This window comes from Urocitellus parryii, chromosome 5, assembly GCF_045843805.1.
Source record: "Urocitellus parryii isolate mUroPar1 chromosome 5, mUroPar1.hap1, whole genome shotgun sequence".
NCBI lineage: Eukaryota > Metazoa > Chordata > Mammalia > Rodentia > Sciuridae > Urocitellus > Urocitellus parryii.
The window spans coordinates 25,745,045-25,764,461 of NC_135535.1; the positions used below are offsets into that span (position 1 = coordinate 25,745,045).

The 19,417-nt window shown below is 42.0% G+C and overlaps 1 protein-coding gene across 2 annotated transcripts in view; it reads right to left on the bottom strand.

Moving 5' to 3' along the window:
• Plxnc1 (plexin C1) overlaps positions 1 to 19,417 on the bottom strand; it is a 146,552-nt gene that overhangs the window by 53,573 nt on the left and 73,562 nt on the right. The window contains exons 10-15 of one of the 2 annotated variants that reach the window (XM_077798584.1): positions 11,609 to 11,748; positions 8,554 to 8,733; positions 5,904 to 5,995; positions 3,497 to 3,504; positions 2,233 to 2,436; positions 1,924 to 2,109 (exon numbers count right to left, since the gene is read on the bottom strand). In XM_077798584.1, coding sequence (XP_077654710.1) covers positions 1,924 to 2,109; positions 2,233 to 2,436; positions 3,497 to 3,504; positions 5,904 to 5,995; positions 8,554 to 8,733; positions 11,609 to 11,748 — 810 coding nt within the window. The remainder of the gene's footprint in view (positions 1 to 1,923; positions 2,110 to 2,232; positions 2,437 to 3,496; positions 3,505 to 5,903; positions 5,996 to 8,553; positions 8,734 to 11,608; positions 11,749 to 19,417) is intronic. The other variant, XM_026397059.2, reaches the window with a different exon arrangement.

The window sequence follows — 19,417 nt, forward strand, 5'->3', positions numbered from 1 at the left end:
TTGATTTTGAATAAAGCATCTTCTGGTGAAAACCAGTTTGATGATGCCGACCAGACCGACCCTGAGAGCTTTCTCCAGCTTTAGCTATTTTGGGGGTGGGGTGGGGAGAGGGTAATGAAAATTTCATAAAACCTGAAAAGGGAAAAAGTGTTCTCTATCCTTCTTTCTCTGTAGGTGTGCACAGACGCATTAAGACACAGTTCCGTGCTTAGAACCGTGGTTGCTCCTGTGGAGACACCGAGCAAAGAGGAGGGGTGGATTCTGGACCAGCCAGCCCAGGTTCTCCCTCCCAGCCTGACTAACTGCAGGATCTTGAGTTAGTTACCAACTAGTCCTCAGTCTCCTCATCTCTGAAATGGGATGCTGCGCTGGGCTGTTGTGGGCTAAACGCACTCTACCCTTTTAGTACGTTGGCTCATGGCACCCCTACTCAAAACTCAAAGCCGCTTCCCAGAGCTCCAAAGCCAAGCCTTTGCCATGGCCCTCAGGTCCTAAAGATCTCCCGCTCTCCCTGTTAACGCTCTAACCTCCTGAGAGAGCTCCCCCTTGCTCCCTCCACTCCAGCCACACTGATGCTCAAATACGCTGCAGGCTGCGGCCTCAGGCCCTTTGCAGCTGTGGTGGCCTCTGCCCAGGACCCAGCAGCTCAGCTCCCCGAGGGCTAGCTCTCTCTCCTCCCCCCGGGGGCCCTTGCTCAGATGTCACCTTTCAGGCACATGCTGCCTTCTCTGTCCACCACTGGACACTCCCCGCCTCCGCTTCAATTCCCCTCACTTCATCTTCCTCCCTAATGTTTGCCCCCAGCCACCACATTTCTAACCTTTCCTCTGAGCTCCATGTCTCTTTAGGTAAGTGCCATAAGGACAGGTTTGGAGTTTTTGCTACTATGTCCCCATCACAGTGTAGACACTCGGACTGTGCCGTGAATGGAATGGGGAGGAACATTAGCATCACTCCTTCCAGCCACCATGAAGGTGGGAAGGCCTGTGTCCAGCTGGTGTCTATTTATAGTTATTGTTACCCCCTTAACCAGATGAATGAAGGGAAGCACAGGGAAGTCAAGTGACTTACCTATGGACACACAGCTCTTAACTGATGCAGCTGGGATGTTTTTGCCTTCCAATCTCATATGTTCATTTTTCTTGTCCTGTATCCAATTATTTATGACTATAGATCATAAAGATTTTTTTTTTTTTTGGCAGTGCTGGGGATGGAACTGGAACTCGGAGCCTTGCACATGCTAAGCAAGTGCTCTCCCGTGGAGAAGACATCCCCATTTCCATAAAGCATTTTTTTTCATATAGACTTTGCAGACCCTCAAATGCAGCATAGGTTAGAAAGGGTGACTTCTAATATGTTTCCCTTCTCAGAGGTCCCACATCCTAATTGTGGGACACAAATACACACTGCAGTGATAGGTCCCAAATATCTGGGAAAAGAAGGATCCTGCCAGGAAGCATGACTTCATGGGGAAGGAAGAGGCTCGTGACCCATAGGTTACCAGGTCTCCCTCAGACTCTGACGTTACTCTGGGTGTGCAGAAAAGGCCCTTGTTTGGGGTTATTGTCAGACATGTCACCTCCACATTTGGGAAAAGAATGACAGCTCATTTGTCAGTGGGTCTGGAGATTCTGCTCGCAGATGCTACGGTCTAAATGTATGGCTAGAACAAAAGCTATCAAGACTCATTAGTATTATACACAATGGTGTGTTCAATGCTTTGACATTCAAACAGGAAAACTGGTGGATTGTGCCAGCTATTTTGGAAAAAAATTATGCTTGGGCTTGTGGTACCAGCTTTGTTTGTTCTATTTAAAGTGACGATCTAAAGATTCATGAAAGATTCCATTCTGGCCCCCAGGTTAGCCACTGAGCTACCAAAACTCAGGTAAAGATAGCAGGTGGCACTGCCAGGTGACTCACACGGACTTTCTTGGAAGAAGTGGCGATGCTGTTGGCGTTCCTGATGTTTTGGATTTTGCAAAGGATGGTGGTGAGATCTTGGTTTCTGGTAATATTTTCGAAACTGCAATTTAATTGCTTATTTTCCCCATGGAAGAGTGTAATTTCAATGTCTTTCTTGGAAATGTTGAAGTTGTCATTTTCTTTCTGTGAAAAAAAACAAAACAAAACAAAGATGAAGAAATTAGGACACACGTGGAAAGTCGCAGCACAGCACACCTATACAGCCTGGGCGTGGGAGCATCCCATCCGGAGAGCAGAGAAACATACTTGAATTTTTACTTCCAGTTCTGTGTCGATCTCAGATTCGACTCGATACCCTGTAAATCTGGGGTCCTCGAGATACTGCAAGGTTCCACAGTCCAAGTAGGTGTCTTGTACTCTCAGCTTCACAGCGACATTCGTACGCGCCTTTGAACTCTTTAAGCTGGGGGCCAAAAACATGCAGAAAGTCTCCATACAGTGTTCAGAGACCTGGGAGAGAAGCAAAGAGCAACTTAATAACCGAAGGTCCCCAGCTCTGGTCTCTAAGAGCTAAGTGACCCAGGCAACCAAACTTCTTGGAACTTCTGTTTTCCTGCCTGTCTAATGGGGGTAGCAACACCACGTACCTCAGAGGATTAAGTGATTCCTAAATTAAATCAAATGAGATAAGTTCTCATTCAATTCAAGGAAGGGTACATTGGAAGAGATTACACACACAAAAAAAAAATGCTTAGGATGCCGTCTGGCACATGGTTAGCACTCAACACATTATTATTTTTTTAAAGATATAGATAGATAGATGGAATATAGACATATATTTACATGTAGTTGTCCACAATACCTTTATTTTGTTTGTTTATTTTTATGTGGTACTGAGGATCGAACCTAGCGCCTGGCAAGTGCTAGGCGAGTGTCCTACTGCTGAACCACAGCCCCAGCCTCTCAACACATTATTACTAAACCTGTAATAATGAAAGCTGTCAGAAGGTTATGCAATGGCAAGATAGGCTCTGTAGAGGCACATGCAGGCTCCAGAAAGGGGAAGACGTTGGCCCAAAGGGCTTGAACTGTCTTTTGAGGGAGTCCAGCTAAGTCCCCAGAAATTTCTGGAAGAACAGAGCACAGAGCACAGCCCCTGGCTAGAGCCAGCTCCTGATCTGATTGCGGTGGGCTGAGTCACTCTTTGTTGGGGAGCCTCCTCCAGATCTTTAGCAGAAGTCAGTAACCACAGGGAGGAGGAGAAGGCTGCTTGCAGGAGAGACGGAGGACGGGAGAAAAGAAAAGTCAAAAAGGAAAACAAGGACCCCAAGAAGTGAAGAAGGAACAACTGGAAACCGTGCAGAAAAAAATGGGGCCCGATGGACAGGTTGATTGAAAACAGCAGCAACGACATAAAAACATTGTCGTTTTCGGGTGTTCAGAGAGGAAGGGGAAGCTGATAAATGTTTAAAGAACAACTGAGGCTCAGGAAAAGAAAGCCCTCAGGTGGGGAAACTAGCTGCCTCTTTGCTTTCTCCGACACTGAAGCGTGAAGGGCAGGACGAGGGACATTTGAGGCTGGCATTTGGACAAGAGACCTCCCTCCCACCTTACACTTTATGGAATGACCCCGTCTCATTTTCTACCACCTTTGTGTGATAAGATGAAACCACTGAACCCACCTCCTCAGCAGGCTTGGCCCCAAGCAGGTTGGCTTTTTACTGCCTTCTGGAAAGTTCTCCAGCCACGGGGTCACCCAGCCTCTTTGTCCTAAAGACCCCACATGTTCATACCAGTGACCAACTCCAACAGTGCTCTTTTTCTCTCATTTTCGAGCCATCTCTCAGTCACCTTCCTGGCTAACCTATTTGCTTTCCCAACTGGAGCTGTTCTTCCAGACTCTATCTCAGGAGCTCCTTCCTCCATCCTGGGTGCTCTTGCTCCCACGCTGTTGTCCCCCACCCTGCTTCAATGCTAAGGGAAGCTGGTCCTCTCTCGTGTCACCATGGCCAACCCACTGACCCGTCCCACTGACGACAGCCAGCGGAGAGCCCAGCCAGAGCTGCTCACGTTTCAGACGCAGGGGGATCCCGCAGGAGCATCTCCGCCAGGCTCCCACCCTTTTTCAGTTCCTGCCTCTCTGTCCTCTGCACCACTGCCAAATAGTGACTTCAGTGTACTCAAGTCACTCGCTGCTCCGGGACCTTCAAAAGCTCTCCGTGGCCGCAAAATTAATGGCGGGGTTTTCAGTGTGACACTTTCTTGCATGAACTCAATATGTTTTCCCAGCCACCTCCTTGCTCATCCCTGACCCATCCACTGGATTCCAGCTAAAAAGCCTGAGCCACAGTCCCATCCAGAGCAGGTGAGGAAACTGTCCTCTGTACCTGCAGTCACCTCCTTGCTTCCACCATCCAAATCCTATCCATCTTGATACATTCTGCAGCAGTCTTTTTTCTTTCTTTCTTTCTTCTTTGTACCAAGAATTGAACCCAGGAGTGCTTGACCACTGAGCCACATCCCCAGTCCTTTTTATGTTTTATTTTGAGACAAGGTCTCACTAAGTTGCTTAGGGTCTCACTAAGTTGCTGAGGCTGGCCTTGAACTTGTGATCCTCCTGCCTCAAGTTGCTGAGATTACAGGCCCAGCTCTGCAGCAGTCTTAATTCCATCCGTATGTAATTTTTTTCTTTCAATGAGACACATAGGGTCTTCTTGGACTATATAGGGTCTCTGAGATGGAAGGGAACTAAGCACCTAGCACTCGTTGTCACCTTGTGATGACAACTTTCAATCCCAGCATAGATTTGCCATGTCCCTCCATGAAAGCAGTATGTTTGTCTCATCTTTTGTTTATGAACCCTGAAAAATATTTTGCCTACAGTGGGTGATCAATAAATTGTGCCTGATTTGGGAACAGCATTTGGAAAGGAGAGCATCCACTAGCATGCTTAGACCATGCCTCTGGTTAGACAGTCAAGCAACTGGAAGTGTTCATATCATGGACACATGACCCATGTGTGAGGCTTGGAACTGGCTCTGAAGCATGTCTAGACGTGCTTAGGATGAATCAGGAGGCCCTGTAGCTAGGTCTGAGCCACACTGGGCCCAAGTAGAGACAAAGTCTGTCATCACCCTCAGTGGTCAGATGGGGCCCAGAGAGGCTGTTCCCCTTATATCTCTCTCATCAAAGATAGAAAAGGGGAAGAGAGAAGGGGAAGAACATTGAGGAAGCGCTTAGAAATACAATTGAAGTCCCCAACCTGTATCTAAAGTCCCTTATTTCCTTCCTCCTTCTTGACCTTGGCAGCCTCCATCTAGAGATTCTGAGAGAACCCTGATGCTCTGATGGGAGAACTGAGCAGTGGGTGGGGACCCAACCTGCCCTACAGTTTCCACCGTGGGGAGATGGAAGGCAAGGGAGGGTGAGAGCAGAGCGAAGGGTCCAGAGGAGACCAGGGCAGGAGGAGAAGCATGACGGGATTCCTGGGACCTTAGCAAGTCTCCCGCCTCTTTGAACTTCAGCTGTCTGTGCAAGGGGAACACCTCCACCTACTCTGCCCAGAAATGCCATCCTTCACATCACACCTCAACCATGCTCAGAACATTTTCACACATATTCATAAGCATTGTCTCATTAAAGTGACTTGCCACAAATCACACAAGCAGCAAACGGCAGGCCTTGTCATACCAAGTTCATTTCCCGAAATGCTTGACTATTAGTGTGAGGTCTTGTTATTTCTGGTATAGCTCAGATAGTATGTATCATGCAATAGGAAAAAAAAATCTAAAAAAAAAAATAGGTAAATTTTAAGTTTATAAAACCAAAGACACAGAAATAAAGAATACCCCTCAACAAAGTTTAGAGTCATGAAAACAAACTCATTATTGGAAATAATGAATAGTTATTCACTTGGACTAAAAAGTTAAAAAAAAAGAAAAGAAGAAAATAACTATTGTGACAAAGCAGTAGAAGACTTACATTTATGTTTCCTTTTAGTTCATGTGAAATGATTAAGTTGTCAATGACATCAAAATTTCTGCCCACAATCGTTATATTTTGACCACCACTGGAAGGAAAGAAGCAACAGGTTGTTGGCATGTATGAACAAAACTGTTGATGGAGTCACATTTAATAATAAACTCAGAAATGTCAGGGAGAAAATTATTTAAATTTTCTTAAAAATTTTGAGACAGGGTCTCACTAAGTGGCTGAGGCTGGCCTTGAACTTGTGACTCCCCTGCCTCAGCCTCCCAAATTACTAGGATTTCAGGTGTGTGCCCCAGGGCCCAGCTTAGAAAAGTAATTTAATTTCAAATGCAAAACAACTTTAGGAGTCTTTGAGTTTATTAGCAACAAATTCATGGTTTTTAAGACACATAAATCAAAAAAAATCCAGGTCAGATGCTATTTTAATTCTAGGAAAATGCCCAAATTCCTTAATAGAATTTGAATTTGTTGTGCCACTTCACCACGTATAATCAGATCATCAGCTGTACCTTGAAAAGGTTTCAACTGAAGAGAATTTTGTTTGATTGCTATTTAATCTATATGAAGATTCTTCAATCTGACAATTTTCAAAATCAAACTCCCAACCTACCAATTATATTTTATTTAGGGAAACAGGGAATACTTAGGATAAAGTAAAATTATAAACAACATTAAAAAGTATAAATTCCAATATTTGGGAAACCATATAAATAACCATATAAGGGGAGGCTATATTTATCTCGACAAAACCAAGCCCAACTGACCTCATGTATTCTCGGTGCATCATTAGATATAAACCAAGTGGTCACTGGGCGTGAAATAAACAGCTGGCGTCCCCATTCTCATGGGTCACCAGACACTCATTCTAGGGGACAGGAGCCTGTATATGTCAGGTCCAACAGCCGGCTGAAGCCCTGATGATGAGACCAGGGGGTGGACAACAGCAGGCCATGTTGTGTAGGGCAGAGAGGAGACACTGGGCCCCAAGCCCTCCAGCTGCAAGGGGGCAGGGCTGAGCTGGCCTCCTGCCAACCTATCATGATTACTAGAACACCAATCCCAGCATCGTCATCTGCTGATGGCCAGACTGCAGAGCCCCATTTTTGCTCAAAGCACAAAGACTCAGAGCAACCAAGACACACAGGCTAAGAACGTCACGGGTGATGGGACAGTGAGAAACCCCCTCACTCATTGCAAAGCAGAGTACTGTGGAGGCTTGGTACAACATCCTTGGCCACACCACCTGGTAGTCAGGCCATGTTGCTGGAACTCTCTCTGTGCCTTGGTTCATGCTCTACCAAAGGGATGACCCATAAAGGTTTCTCAGGCTTGTGGTGAGGACTAACCAGGTTGGTAGGAGGGATTCACCAAGCACATGCAAGTGCCACTTGCATGTCTGCTTCTATATACAGGACAGAAGTGGTCCCAGAGCTGAGGAGTCCCATGCAACAGCCTTGGCTTTGAAGCTTTAATGTCCTTATACCACTAAAGTGGGCCAAATTGTGCCCTTGTCCTAATCCCCAGTACCTCAGATGTGACTATATTTGGAGATTACTGGGATGGACCCTAATCCAACTTGCCTAATAAAGAGGAGATTAGGACTCAGACACACAGAGGGAAAAGCCCAGTGGAGGCCTAGGGAAAAGCCACCAGGGACAAGCCTCAGAAGAGCCAAGCCTCCACCTCCACCTCAGAAGTCCAGCTCGAGAACTGGGAGGAAATGGATTTCTCTTCTGGTTTGTTTTTTTGGTTTTTGCAGTACTGGGCATTAAATCCAGAGCACTTGCTAGTCAAGTGCTCTACTGAGCTACATCTCCAGCCCTATGGAAATAGATTTCTGTTGTGGAAGCCACCCCCAGTCTGCCATACTTTGTATGGCAGCCTCACAAACTAATATAGCCACCTCTCACTTAATCTTAAATAAGAACATCAGAGGTGAATTTTTTTCCTTTCTTTTCCTTTCTCCCAAAGCTTTGTGAGCCCCTAGTTTTATCTAGAGAATACTTTGAAAATTAGCTTCACGCTGTGTCAGATGAAGAAAGTCTCTTTAAAGTTATATTCCAAAATCTGAATGTGAATTTTAAATTCAGCCAGGGAGAGAATTTTTTCCCCCTCCTTAATATATTGGATTCATCTGGAAGAATTTATTTTGGAATTTCCATCTCTCACTTAGTGAGTATCTTTGAAAGGTACATATTGCTTTTCCTTTCCAGAGCAATAGCTCCCAATTTTCACTCAAAGCATTCAAAACAGCTGACTCTAACAGTTATAAAATGAAAGATGTAGGAAAGGAACATTTTATCATGAGCAGGAGTGACACATCACAAAGAAGGTCACTTATCGGTAGCAGAAACCTAGCCTAAGAATAGTTGCTGTGGTTCAACAAATATTTGAGCTGTGAGTTTCCTGGCAGCCATGGCTAAGAGCACAACAGGATGTGCTTAAAGCACTCATGTGACAGTGAGAACAACTTGATTGCCAGGTACACAAGTTTCTAGGAGTAAATCCTAGAAGGAACTCTGCGAGAGGAAAAAAAGATGTGGCTACTCTTTCTGAATATATTTGCATGACATCCATGATCTCTATGCATATGACCCATAAGCAGAAGGAGACGAACATCATGAATCTAGACTATACCTCATCCAGGTGGTAGCAGGAAATATGAAGGAACAGTGAGGCAGGGCAATGTAGGATAGAGCTCCCACAGGAGAGCAGTTCCCACCATCAAACTGGATACACACATCCTTCATCTCTTTTCGGCTCGATGGGAGAGAGAATTTCATATGGGTGTCATTTAGCACATGGCTAACCTGTATCCTAGAAAGGGGCAGAAAAGAACTCTTACATGACACAGAAACTGACCACAGTTGATAGCCCAAGGTGACAGCATATGAATTGCACTTGAACTACAACACCGTACCAATCATCAGAACAGCTGCAGACAACTAGTGATTCATCAAAGGTCGCTTGCCCAGTTGGGGTATGATCTGGGGTTCTGGGGCTAGGTTCCTCTTTTGTGTGTGTGTGTGTGTGTGTGTGTGTGTGTATGTATGTTCATTTTTGTCTTTTTATTTGTATTTCGCTTAGAAGTGGGGAAGGAAGGGGAAGTAACTATTGCCCTCCAAAAGCCCCAATAGAAAGTGGAACATGCGATGGGTATTGCACTATCTTAAGAAACCATGGTTAACTTTGTGGAGTATGGTATCGACATTACTCTTATCTGTTAGAGATAGAGACCCAGTATCTGTGAGTGAGGGGATATGGTGTCTGGGATGTGCTTTTAAGAAACTCCAGCTGCTACACTCACCCACCTCCCCCAGGAGAAAGTAGATGAGATAGATGAGTGGAAACTGGAGAAAATGTTGATAATTTTTGAAACTTTGTAAAGAGGTTCATTAACCCCTTTCTCTTGTAATCTTGTACATGTTTGAACATTTTCATAATAAAAAAAGTTTTTCAAAAAATGAAAACAAAAGAAGTCCCAGTCAAGCACTGGGAGGGCAAAACCCAACACCAGACAGAGGGAATCAGCAGAGAGCCTAAACTGAGCCCAGTAGTTTCAAGGTCACTCAGCATCAGGGCTAAGCTACCCTCTTGGTAGCCTCTGGACTGGGAATTGGCTGGGACTGTTCTGGGTGCTTTTGACATCCAGCAAGAGCTGTCCTTGATGCCCTTCAGGATTCAAAGCAAAGCCTTCTACAACATTCCCTCTGTAACCTCAGCCTCCTACAATGACCATCTGGAACACACTTTAAGACTGGTCTGTGTCTGAATAATGCTTAGTTGAACTATGTTATAGGAGAGTCTATTAATTACTACTTAAAGGATGCATGTTTATCAACTTCAACACTATTAATAAACCTTCTGAGAAAGCAAATTGAAAGAAGCTATTTGAGTCAGTTGGTACTTACCCTACCTCAAACATTCTATACATAGCAAAGCTCTAGGAAATTCATTGTCAAATGGCTGATCATTAAAATCCAAACTTGTTTATCAATTTTGGAAGTAGAGAGGTGGAAATGTAGGTCATTCCACTGCTGCCCTGGTATTTTTCTCTTCAAAATAATTGCACATTTAAAAAAAATACTATATTAAAGGAGTTTGGGATTAGCATGGGCTCAGGTATAGGATTAACTGGGTATTATGTCGGCTGCTCATGAACTTGGGTTCGCCACACAGATGTGGTTACTGAAATGCTACACACAGAAAGGTCTCTTAGTCATTTAATTTAATAACTGCAGTAATTCAAGACACACTCAGAATGGAAATGAGAGCATAAAGAATCAGAAACGGGTTATACTCTGAAAACGACTTATTTTCCAGTGAAGCTGATTGCCTTTCAGTGAACACACAGGTGTCTAACTTCACAGATTTCACTCTACAAAATGAAAGATTTTCATGGTAAGGTATTTAGCCGGGATAAATGGCACGAGAACACCCAGGTTGCATAGATACGGCCTCCAATGTGTGCTTGATCGCTCAGGTACAGCGCGCAAGCCACCGATCTCGTCAGGATCGTAGATATTCCAGATTGACTGCTATGAGGGGAAGGGGGCAGCAGTGATGTGCAGCAAATGAATTAAAACAGAAAATGAAGTAAATAAGCATGGCAGATTAGAATGCTGTACAAATCTGTTTTAGCAGTTAGAAACCAAAACATCACGCTCCAGCAGATTGTCTTAACTGTATTTCCATGATGGAAAAAACCCAGTATTATACTTTATGTAGATGGCAACATCTTTTGCTCCAAATTAACCCAAACTTACAAAAACTAACAAGTAGAAAACTCAAATTATCTGTTATGTTATTATTATTATATTTCTCTCTTTTTTTTCCCCTGGTGTGTGGGGGTAACAATTTGACCAAGGACATCAGTGAGCAACTGAACTTTTTTTTCTCAAAATTTCACTGATAGGATGAGTTAGGGGGAAAGAAGTCATAGAAATCATGACATTCAAATGACACACTAATCAGATATTTATGTTTGGGTGTTTTGTTCTTTTTTTAAAATCACTAATGTATGTATTAGTGATTTAACTGTATGAAGCTAAAATCAAACCAGAAAATAGAAAGAGGCTATACACAGTGACATGTCCATACAAAATGAATTTGAAATTTTCTTTCTTTCAGCCTTGGGGAACATTCTGGAAGAGGTGCTTCATAAAATTCTGTCCAATTCCAAGGTAGGCAGCTAATTTTCCAAGTGCATCATTTTAATAACAATGTTTGCTAACCTTTATACTTGTTTTTTTCTTTTTGTTAAAAAAAATTTTTTTAATTATAGATGGACATGATACCTTTTCTTTCTTTCTTTATTTTTATATGGTGCTGAGGATCGAACCTAATATCTCACATGTGCTAGGCAAATGCTCTACCACTCAGCTAGCTACAACTCCAGCCCCCATACTTGATTCTCTTAATGAAAATTAATCAGGGCTCCAAATAGGCAATATCTTGAAATAATTATGTACGGAGATTTTGAGGGGAGGTGACATGGGACAGATTTTTTCACAATGAACTTCAAACTTACTGTTAAAATTATTTTACTTATTAGAATTATGTCAAATGCGAGGGCTAATTGGCTCACGGCAGTGTATGGAATTGACTATAGAAAGGTTCCAATCACACTGATTCTCTTGCACTGGTTTTAGCTTTATATTACCAAAGATCAATTACTAGTATTTCAACTCACACATCCTTATCACAAGTGCTGGTTCCTTTCAGGATCATGGTGATATTTGATGCCCGGGTAAAGTTGGCTCCCGTAACGATCACGTTACTTTTCCCCAATGTCGATATTTTCTGTGGCTCGATGGCCTTAATGTAGAAGACCTATTGGAAATAAAAGATGAAAACATAAGATCAAAGCGAAGAAATGGCATCGTTCCAAAAAAATCTGTTGATGTGCTGCAGTTCGAAAAAATCACTGGGAAATTACAACATTTTGCAAACACAAGCAGACAGTGTTTAATGAAATCAATGAATTCAAGGAAGAGCGCTGCAGATTCGTGTCTCTCAACATGCGACAGCATGAGGTCAAACCAATTAGTCTTTGTCTCACAAGACAGTTGAAAATACAGTTGAAGAGTCTGACATTCTGTCTGAAGAGAGATATCATTCGAGTTTAGGAAATGCTCACTGCCTCAATGGCCTCCGGAGGCTCCAATGTAGGCAAAATGCAGGAAAAGAAAAGGAGTTCATTGACTGGAGGCCAACAACAGACTAGTCACTACACTGAAATAAATGTCGTTCCAGATAAATTTAACTCCCTGGGAAGCAGTTTGCATTTTTTTGTTTGTTTTTCAGTTATGTTACTTGAATGAAGAAATATACCACAGGCAGAGGGAAAAAAACAAGAAATTCACCAGTTCAGCCCCCTACTACACCTACTACCCATGATGCCTACACCCTGGTGGCCGTTTCTTCTCTAGGATTTGCAGATACGACCATCTCTTCCCATGCTAACCAGTGACAGGCTTTATCAAGCCTACAATCAAGGATGTGTCGGTCCCCTGGAGTCTCTCATGTAGACATAGACCCTGTTACTCCTCCATTTTCAATGTCTAATCAAAATCCCCTAAAAAAACAAAACAAAACAAAACAAAAAAACAAAGCCCTTTATCCGATGGCAAGAATCATTTTTCCTTTTCAAGACCAAACAATGCCTTTTACTTTTCTCCTACAAATGCTAATGTACTTCATTTTGGTCATGTTGTTGGTCTTGTGTAGACCATAGCTAGCAGGTGTGTGTTCTTCTACAGTATGGAGACCAAGAAAGGACATAAGATTCTAAAATTCTGGTCAATATAAGGGACAGCAGATCTCAGCAAGAGTGGACTTCATACTCACACTCTTGGTATTTGAAAATGACCCCCTGGTCCAGAGATGCAAAACCATGTGACATTTGGCTGATGGCTTGTAAGTGCTGAGAACGTCCACTTAGGTGATAAAGTTCATCAGGAAGATACTGGAGTCACAGGGAGAGCTTGCATGATGTCCAACACCTGATTCTCGAGGCAACTGAGGGAATCTGCTCTGCTCCTCTGTGTGTCTAATATTTCCAGCTGCCAGGGTGGCCCATCCTGCTGAAATGGACCTTCTCTCCTTCTGCTTATCTGGAAATGCAGGTGCTCTATGGCAGAGCGGTCACCATCTCTCATGATCACTATGGATTGGCTTTGCAGATTGAGGTAAATTCATCATTAATGTCATCACTGCAATGATGTACCGTGACAGGGAATTGATTTCGGTGGCAGAATTTATTTTAATCACTTTGTAAAGGACTTTAGCCCATATTTATTGAATCACTACGGGTCTGAAAGGGTCACTTTAATTATTCTGTTATACTTGACTGCATTTTATGGGAGAAATTATCTGCTAGAGTGGTACTTGGGATGGGGGGATTAGCAACGATTTCAAGATAAATCCCTTGCAAATGTCAAGTGTGTGTTGTATAGCAAAGGGCTTACTCTGTACTCTTACTCGGTGACAGCTAAGTGAACAAGTATTTATTGAGCACCTATAGGGTCCTTAGGACAGCATGAGATCTGGAAGGGGGGTGACATGATGTATGTTTGTACTAGATTGGGAGCCAGCAAATGACAGCCTATAAGCAAATTCCTGTTTGCTACCTGTTTTTGTATGGTCCATGGAAAAATGTCAGAAGGAGAAGGATATTTCATGACCTATGAAAACACATGAAATTCAAATTTCATTGTCCATAAATACCTGTCTGTGTATTGTCTCTGGCTGTTTTCACATTACAGCAGCAAGACTGAGTGGCTTCAACAGAGACCACACAGCCTGCGAAGACTGAAGTATTTATTCTCTGGTTCATTGTAGAAAAAAATTTTGCTCTTGAGGAGTCCACTGTCTTCTTAGGAAAGCAAGACATTTTTTTTTTTAATGTAAACTTCCCTGCAGATGACATTTACATCCAAGTTCACTATGATTCTCAGGTTGCTTTTCTTTCTACTGGCCCTCTCTGCTTCCTCTGTTTATACCAAGGATGTCTGCAGAAGCACAAATTGCAAACATGCCAAGTACCTGCTACTTCTCTCTTTTCTCTGTAGAGGAGAAGGATGGCCTTATAATTAATGAACAAAAAAAGGATTTTTAAAAAAGGGAGTTATATTTTGTTCCTTAAATGGCTCTACAAACAGCATCATAAGACCTGCCACGTTGTCTCATTAACTTTTTATTTCCCCTTGAGTAGAGACAGCCTTGCTACTTCAAAAGGATTTCATTTTAAAGCCTTATTGTTTGGAGAAGTTTCCACTGGCCATGAAGGATAAAATCCAGCCCTGGCCTATCTTGTGAAAGCAGATGCTTGCAGTCTGTTTTCAAAGAGGGTCAGATTAGCTGTCCTTTGCTGTGACAACTTCTCCTAATCTTAATAAGTGGCCTAGAGAGCTACCAAGAAGAATCCCCTAAATAAATGTATAGGTTTACATGAAAATGTAATAACGATAATGAAAAGATAGAGCAGTTATATGGCTGTACTACTTGGCTATAACAATCAGAAAAAGAACATTTTCTAAATTTGGTGATAAAGATTTTTTTTTTTTTTTTAAATCCAGGGAAGACAAAAACAAAAAAACAACGACAAAGAATGATCTCCCTATGAATGTTCCAGACATTTGATATTTTGGATCTTTTTGTTTTGTTTTTAATCAAGAGTTAATTCACAGCCTCATGTGAAGGAGCCAGCTCCAGAAGGGGTTAATTTAAAAACACAACTGAGCTGGATACAAAGGGAATTTCTCCAGCTCTCCAGTGAGCTCCCTTCCTCACCCTACTCCAAAGATTTCCATAGATCAAGTCAAAATCCCATTGCTTGGCACGTCACAGCCCAATGCAGTCTTGTAATTAACCTCAGAATAGTTCACTTCCTGTCAGTTACGTTTTAAAGACTTAAGAGTTATTTTTAAAAGGCAACACAACTGTAAATTATTTAATAAAATACTATGAGCTCTGGTCTCTCATGAGTTGAAATCCCTCCCTGTTTTATGTAAGAAAGCACACTGGAAACTGGTTAATTAGGTGATACGAAGAATACCCAATTATTTTTATTTTTTTTCAAAAACCAAGTCATTATAAGATATTGGAAATAGCACAACCACTAGGAAACAGTTATCTTTGAAAAGGTCTAAGAGGATTACTCCTGACAGTAAGAGTACCTTTTATGAAGTCTGACGTCAACACAATTCAAATTACCGTGACATTAATGGAGAAAATACCGCTATGATTGAAAAGAATATTAGAAATAGGTGCATTAGGAAGGTTTGGTTTATTAAGACCAAATTGTACTCTATTAATCTGTTAAAAAAAAAAACCTGAATATAGCAAAGCTCTCTATAGGCCTGGACCTGAATCAACACTTGGTAAAACGTCTCTCAGATTTTCACTCATGAAATTAGTTCAAACAGGACAGGATAAAAAGTCACATGGATTTAAAACCAGCTGGAGATCTGAAACCAAAGGACGTAAGAGAGATGAAAGATGGCATAACTAATTAAAAGAAAGTGTCCTGTAGGGCCCTACAGGGGTGAGTATTTGGTTCAGAATTATTTAACATCTTTATTAATGACTGAGAAGAGGACAGAAGTAATATATTAATAAAATATATAAATTGAGCAGAGTGGTGGTCAGCATTGGGGATGGTAAAGTATAAAAGGAGATGGGAAATCGAAAGGAAATAGCAAAATACACTTCCACCAAAGAAATAATGGAGAGTTCAATGCAACAAAAATGGGATGTGCTCCTCCCTCTCGCCCCCAGGCAAATGCCCCTTCCCAGAAGCTCCTGATACATGCCCCAGGGAACTTGAGGTGTAACTTCCAGTTGGTCCTGGGAACTGTCAATAATTAGCAATAGGGTGGGGGGAACGACAGTGATGGACAGGGAAACTTCCAGAGAGACAGTGTCAGATGTGTGCTCTGTTGAGAGAGCAAGACTCGCTTCTCTGACCTGGGAACTCAAAGGCGAAGCTGACATGGCCCACAGTGTGGCTGCCCAGGCCACTCCCTGAATTAATCTGTTTAAAAAAAAAAAAAAACTGAATATAGCAAAGCTCTCTATAGGCTTGGACCTGAATCAACACTTGGTAAAACGTCTCTCAGATTTTCACTCATTGACCCTTCTGAGTATGGATACTCAGAACAGGCCTTAGTGTCCAGAACTTCAGGGCCAGCCAGGGCAGTTCTTTCCCTGATTCCAACTTACACTAGCCACTCAAATCTACCCTTCTGCCAAGATGCCACAGGAACCTGAGATTCTTGCTGTTCCATGCTCCTTCTCTCCCTATCTTGGAGAAGATGCCTGGCTTTGCCTGGGTCTGACTCCTTCCCCCCCAGCCACACCCCAATCTACCTGTCTTCTCCTGCGTCTTGGATGCTAATAAGCTACCCTCAGCCTGGACCTCAGGTGGAGGTCTTGATCCTACTCCATATCTGTGGCCCAGAGGGGGCAGGTTTTGACAGACTAAGGCCTAGAGAAACCAATATTAGTTACCTCCCTCCAAGATGCATCTTTATCATCACTACTATGTGGTTTAACATTTATTTCTATTCAACATAGGTCACATAATATAGGCCAATGACTAAAACTGTGAACCCTTGAGTCAAATTGCCTGGATTCAAATCTCTTATCTACCATTTGCAATTTATTTATTTATTTATTTATTTATTTTTTTTTTTTTTTATTGTTGGTCATTCAAAACATTACATAGTTCCTCATACATCATATTTCACAGTTTGATTCAAATGAGTTATGAACTCCCAATTTTATCCCGTATACAGATTGCTGTATCACATCAGTTACCCTTCCATTGATTGACATATTGCCTTTCTAGTGTCTGATGTATTCTGCTGTCTGTATTATTCTCTACTATCCCCCCTCCCCTCCCCTCCCCTCCCCTTTTCTCTCTCTACCCCTTCTACTGTAAATCACTTCTTCCATTTGAATTATCTTGTCTTACCCCTCCTTTCCTCTCATATGTCATTTTGTATAACCCTGAGGATCGCCTTCCATTTCCATGCGATTCCCCTTCTCGTTTCCTTTCCCTCCCACCTCTCAACCCTGTTAATGAAAATCTTCGTCTCAAGCTCTTCGTCCCTACCCTGTCCTTGTTTCCTCCCCTTATATCAGAGGAGTCATTTGGTATTTGTTTTTTAAAGATTGACTAGCTTCACTTAGCATAATCTGCTCTAATGCCATCCATTTCCCTCCAAATTCTATGATTTTATCATTTTTAAATGCAGAGTAATACTCCATTGTGTATAAATGCCACATTTTTTTAATCCATTCATCTATTGAAGGGCATCTAGGCTGATTCCACAATCTTGCTATCGTGAATTGTGCTGCTATGAACATCGATGTAGCAGTGTCCCTGTAGCATGCTCTTATTAGGTCTTTAGGGAATAGACCGAGAAGGGGAATAGCTGGATCAAATGGTGGTTCCATTCCCAGCTTTCCAAGAAATCTCCATACTGCTTTCCAAATTGGCTGCACCAATTTGCAGTCCCACCAGCAATGAACAAGAGTGCCCTTTTCCCCACATCCTCTCCAGCACTTATTGTTGTTTGACTTCCTAATGGCTGCCAATCTTACTGGAGTGAGATGGTATCTTAGGGTAGTTTTGATTTGCATTTCTCTGACTGCTAGCGATGGTGAGCATTTTTTCATGTACTTATTGATTGATTGTATGTCCTCTTCTGAGAAGTGTCTGTTCAGGTCCTTTGCCCATTTATTGATTGGGTTACTTGTTGTCTTATTGTCTAATTTTTTGAGTTCTTTGTATATTCTGGTTATTAGGGCTCTATCTGAAGTGTGTGGAGTAAAGATTTGTTCCCAGGATGTAGGCTCCCTGTTTATCTCTCTTATTGTTTCTTTTGCTGAGAAAAAACTTTTTAGTTTGAGTAAGTCCCATTTGTTGATTCTAGTTGTTAACTCTTGCGCTATGGGTGTCCTATTGAGGAATTTGGAGCCTGCTCCCACAGTATGTAGATCATAACCAACTTTTTCTTCTATCAGATGCCGTGTCTCTGATTTAATATCAAGCTCCTTGATCCATTTTGAGTTAACTTTTGTGCAAGGCGAGAGATAGGGATTCAGATTCATTTTGATGCAAATGGATTTCCAGTTTTCCCAGCACCATTTGTTGAAGATGCTATCCTTCCTCCATTGCATGCTTTTAGCCCCTTTATCAAATATAAGATAGTTGTAGTTTTGTGGATTGGTTACTGTGTCCTCTATTCTATACCATTGGTCCACCCGCCTGTTTTGGTACCAGTACCATGCTGTTTTCGTTACTATTGCTCTGTAGTATAGTTTGAAGTCTGGTATCGCTATACCGCCTGATTCACACTTCCTGCTTAGTATTGTTTTTGCTATTCTGGGTCTTTTATTATTCCATATGAATTTCATGATTCTTTTATCTATTTCTACAAGAAATGCAGCTGGGATTTTGATTGGCATTGCATTGAACTTATAGAGAACTTTTGGTAATATCGCCATTTTGATGATGTTGGATCTGCCTATCCATGAGCAGGGTATATTTTTCCATCTTCTAAGGTCTTCTTCTATGTCTTTCTTTAGGGTTTTGTAATTTTCATTGTATAAATCTTTCACCTCTTTTGTTAGGTTGATTCCCAAGTATTTTATTTTTTGGGGGGATATTGTGAATGGAGTAGTTGTCCTCATTTCCGTTTCAGAGGATTTGTCGCTGATATACAGGAATGCCTTTGATTTATGCGTGTTGATTTTATATCCTGCCACTGCAATTTATTTTTATAAATCAAAATTTCCCTGTGTATAAAATGAGGAAAATATGTCTGTTGTGAAGCTAAAATAAAGAGACACTCTGAGCTCAGAAGGCAAAGGGTTCAACAAAAATCAGTCCATTCTGGTATTCTATTAACTTCTTCTGTTGTGCATTTTCAACTTGTTCATGAAAAGGAATGTCACTTCCTCCAGAATATTCTAAGCCCTACAATGGAAGCTCCAGAAGGGCACACGTTTTGTCTATCTGCCTGCTTGACACACAACAGTTGCTCAACAAACACACTGTTGAATGACTGATTAAACGAAGAATTGGGAGTGAATCCTACAGCACCTAGCACAGTGCTAGGTCCACAGAAGTTATTCAAAAAGGCGTATGCTGAATTTAATTTCACTTCTCAAGATAAATGAAAAAAATCCATTTGGATTATCTATGAGAAATTAAAATGCACATTTCAAAGTGATGGAGGAAGAGAAGAGGAGGTACAGGAAGAGAAAGAAAGAAGAACAATTTGAATCTAAATTCCTCGAGGGCAGGAGACGTGGTTTATGTCTGCCACGGAGTGATAAGCATATTGTGCAGAATAACAAACATTAGAATGACATTGTATCATAGATTGTCACAACCTTTCCTTGAAAGCGGGAAAGGGTGGGCAGCAGAGCTGCCCTCAGCAGGTGAGAGCAACAGATACAAGACGGTTAGGAAATGGAGAAGTGGTGG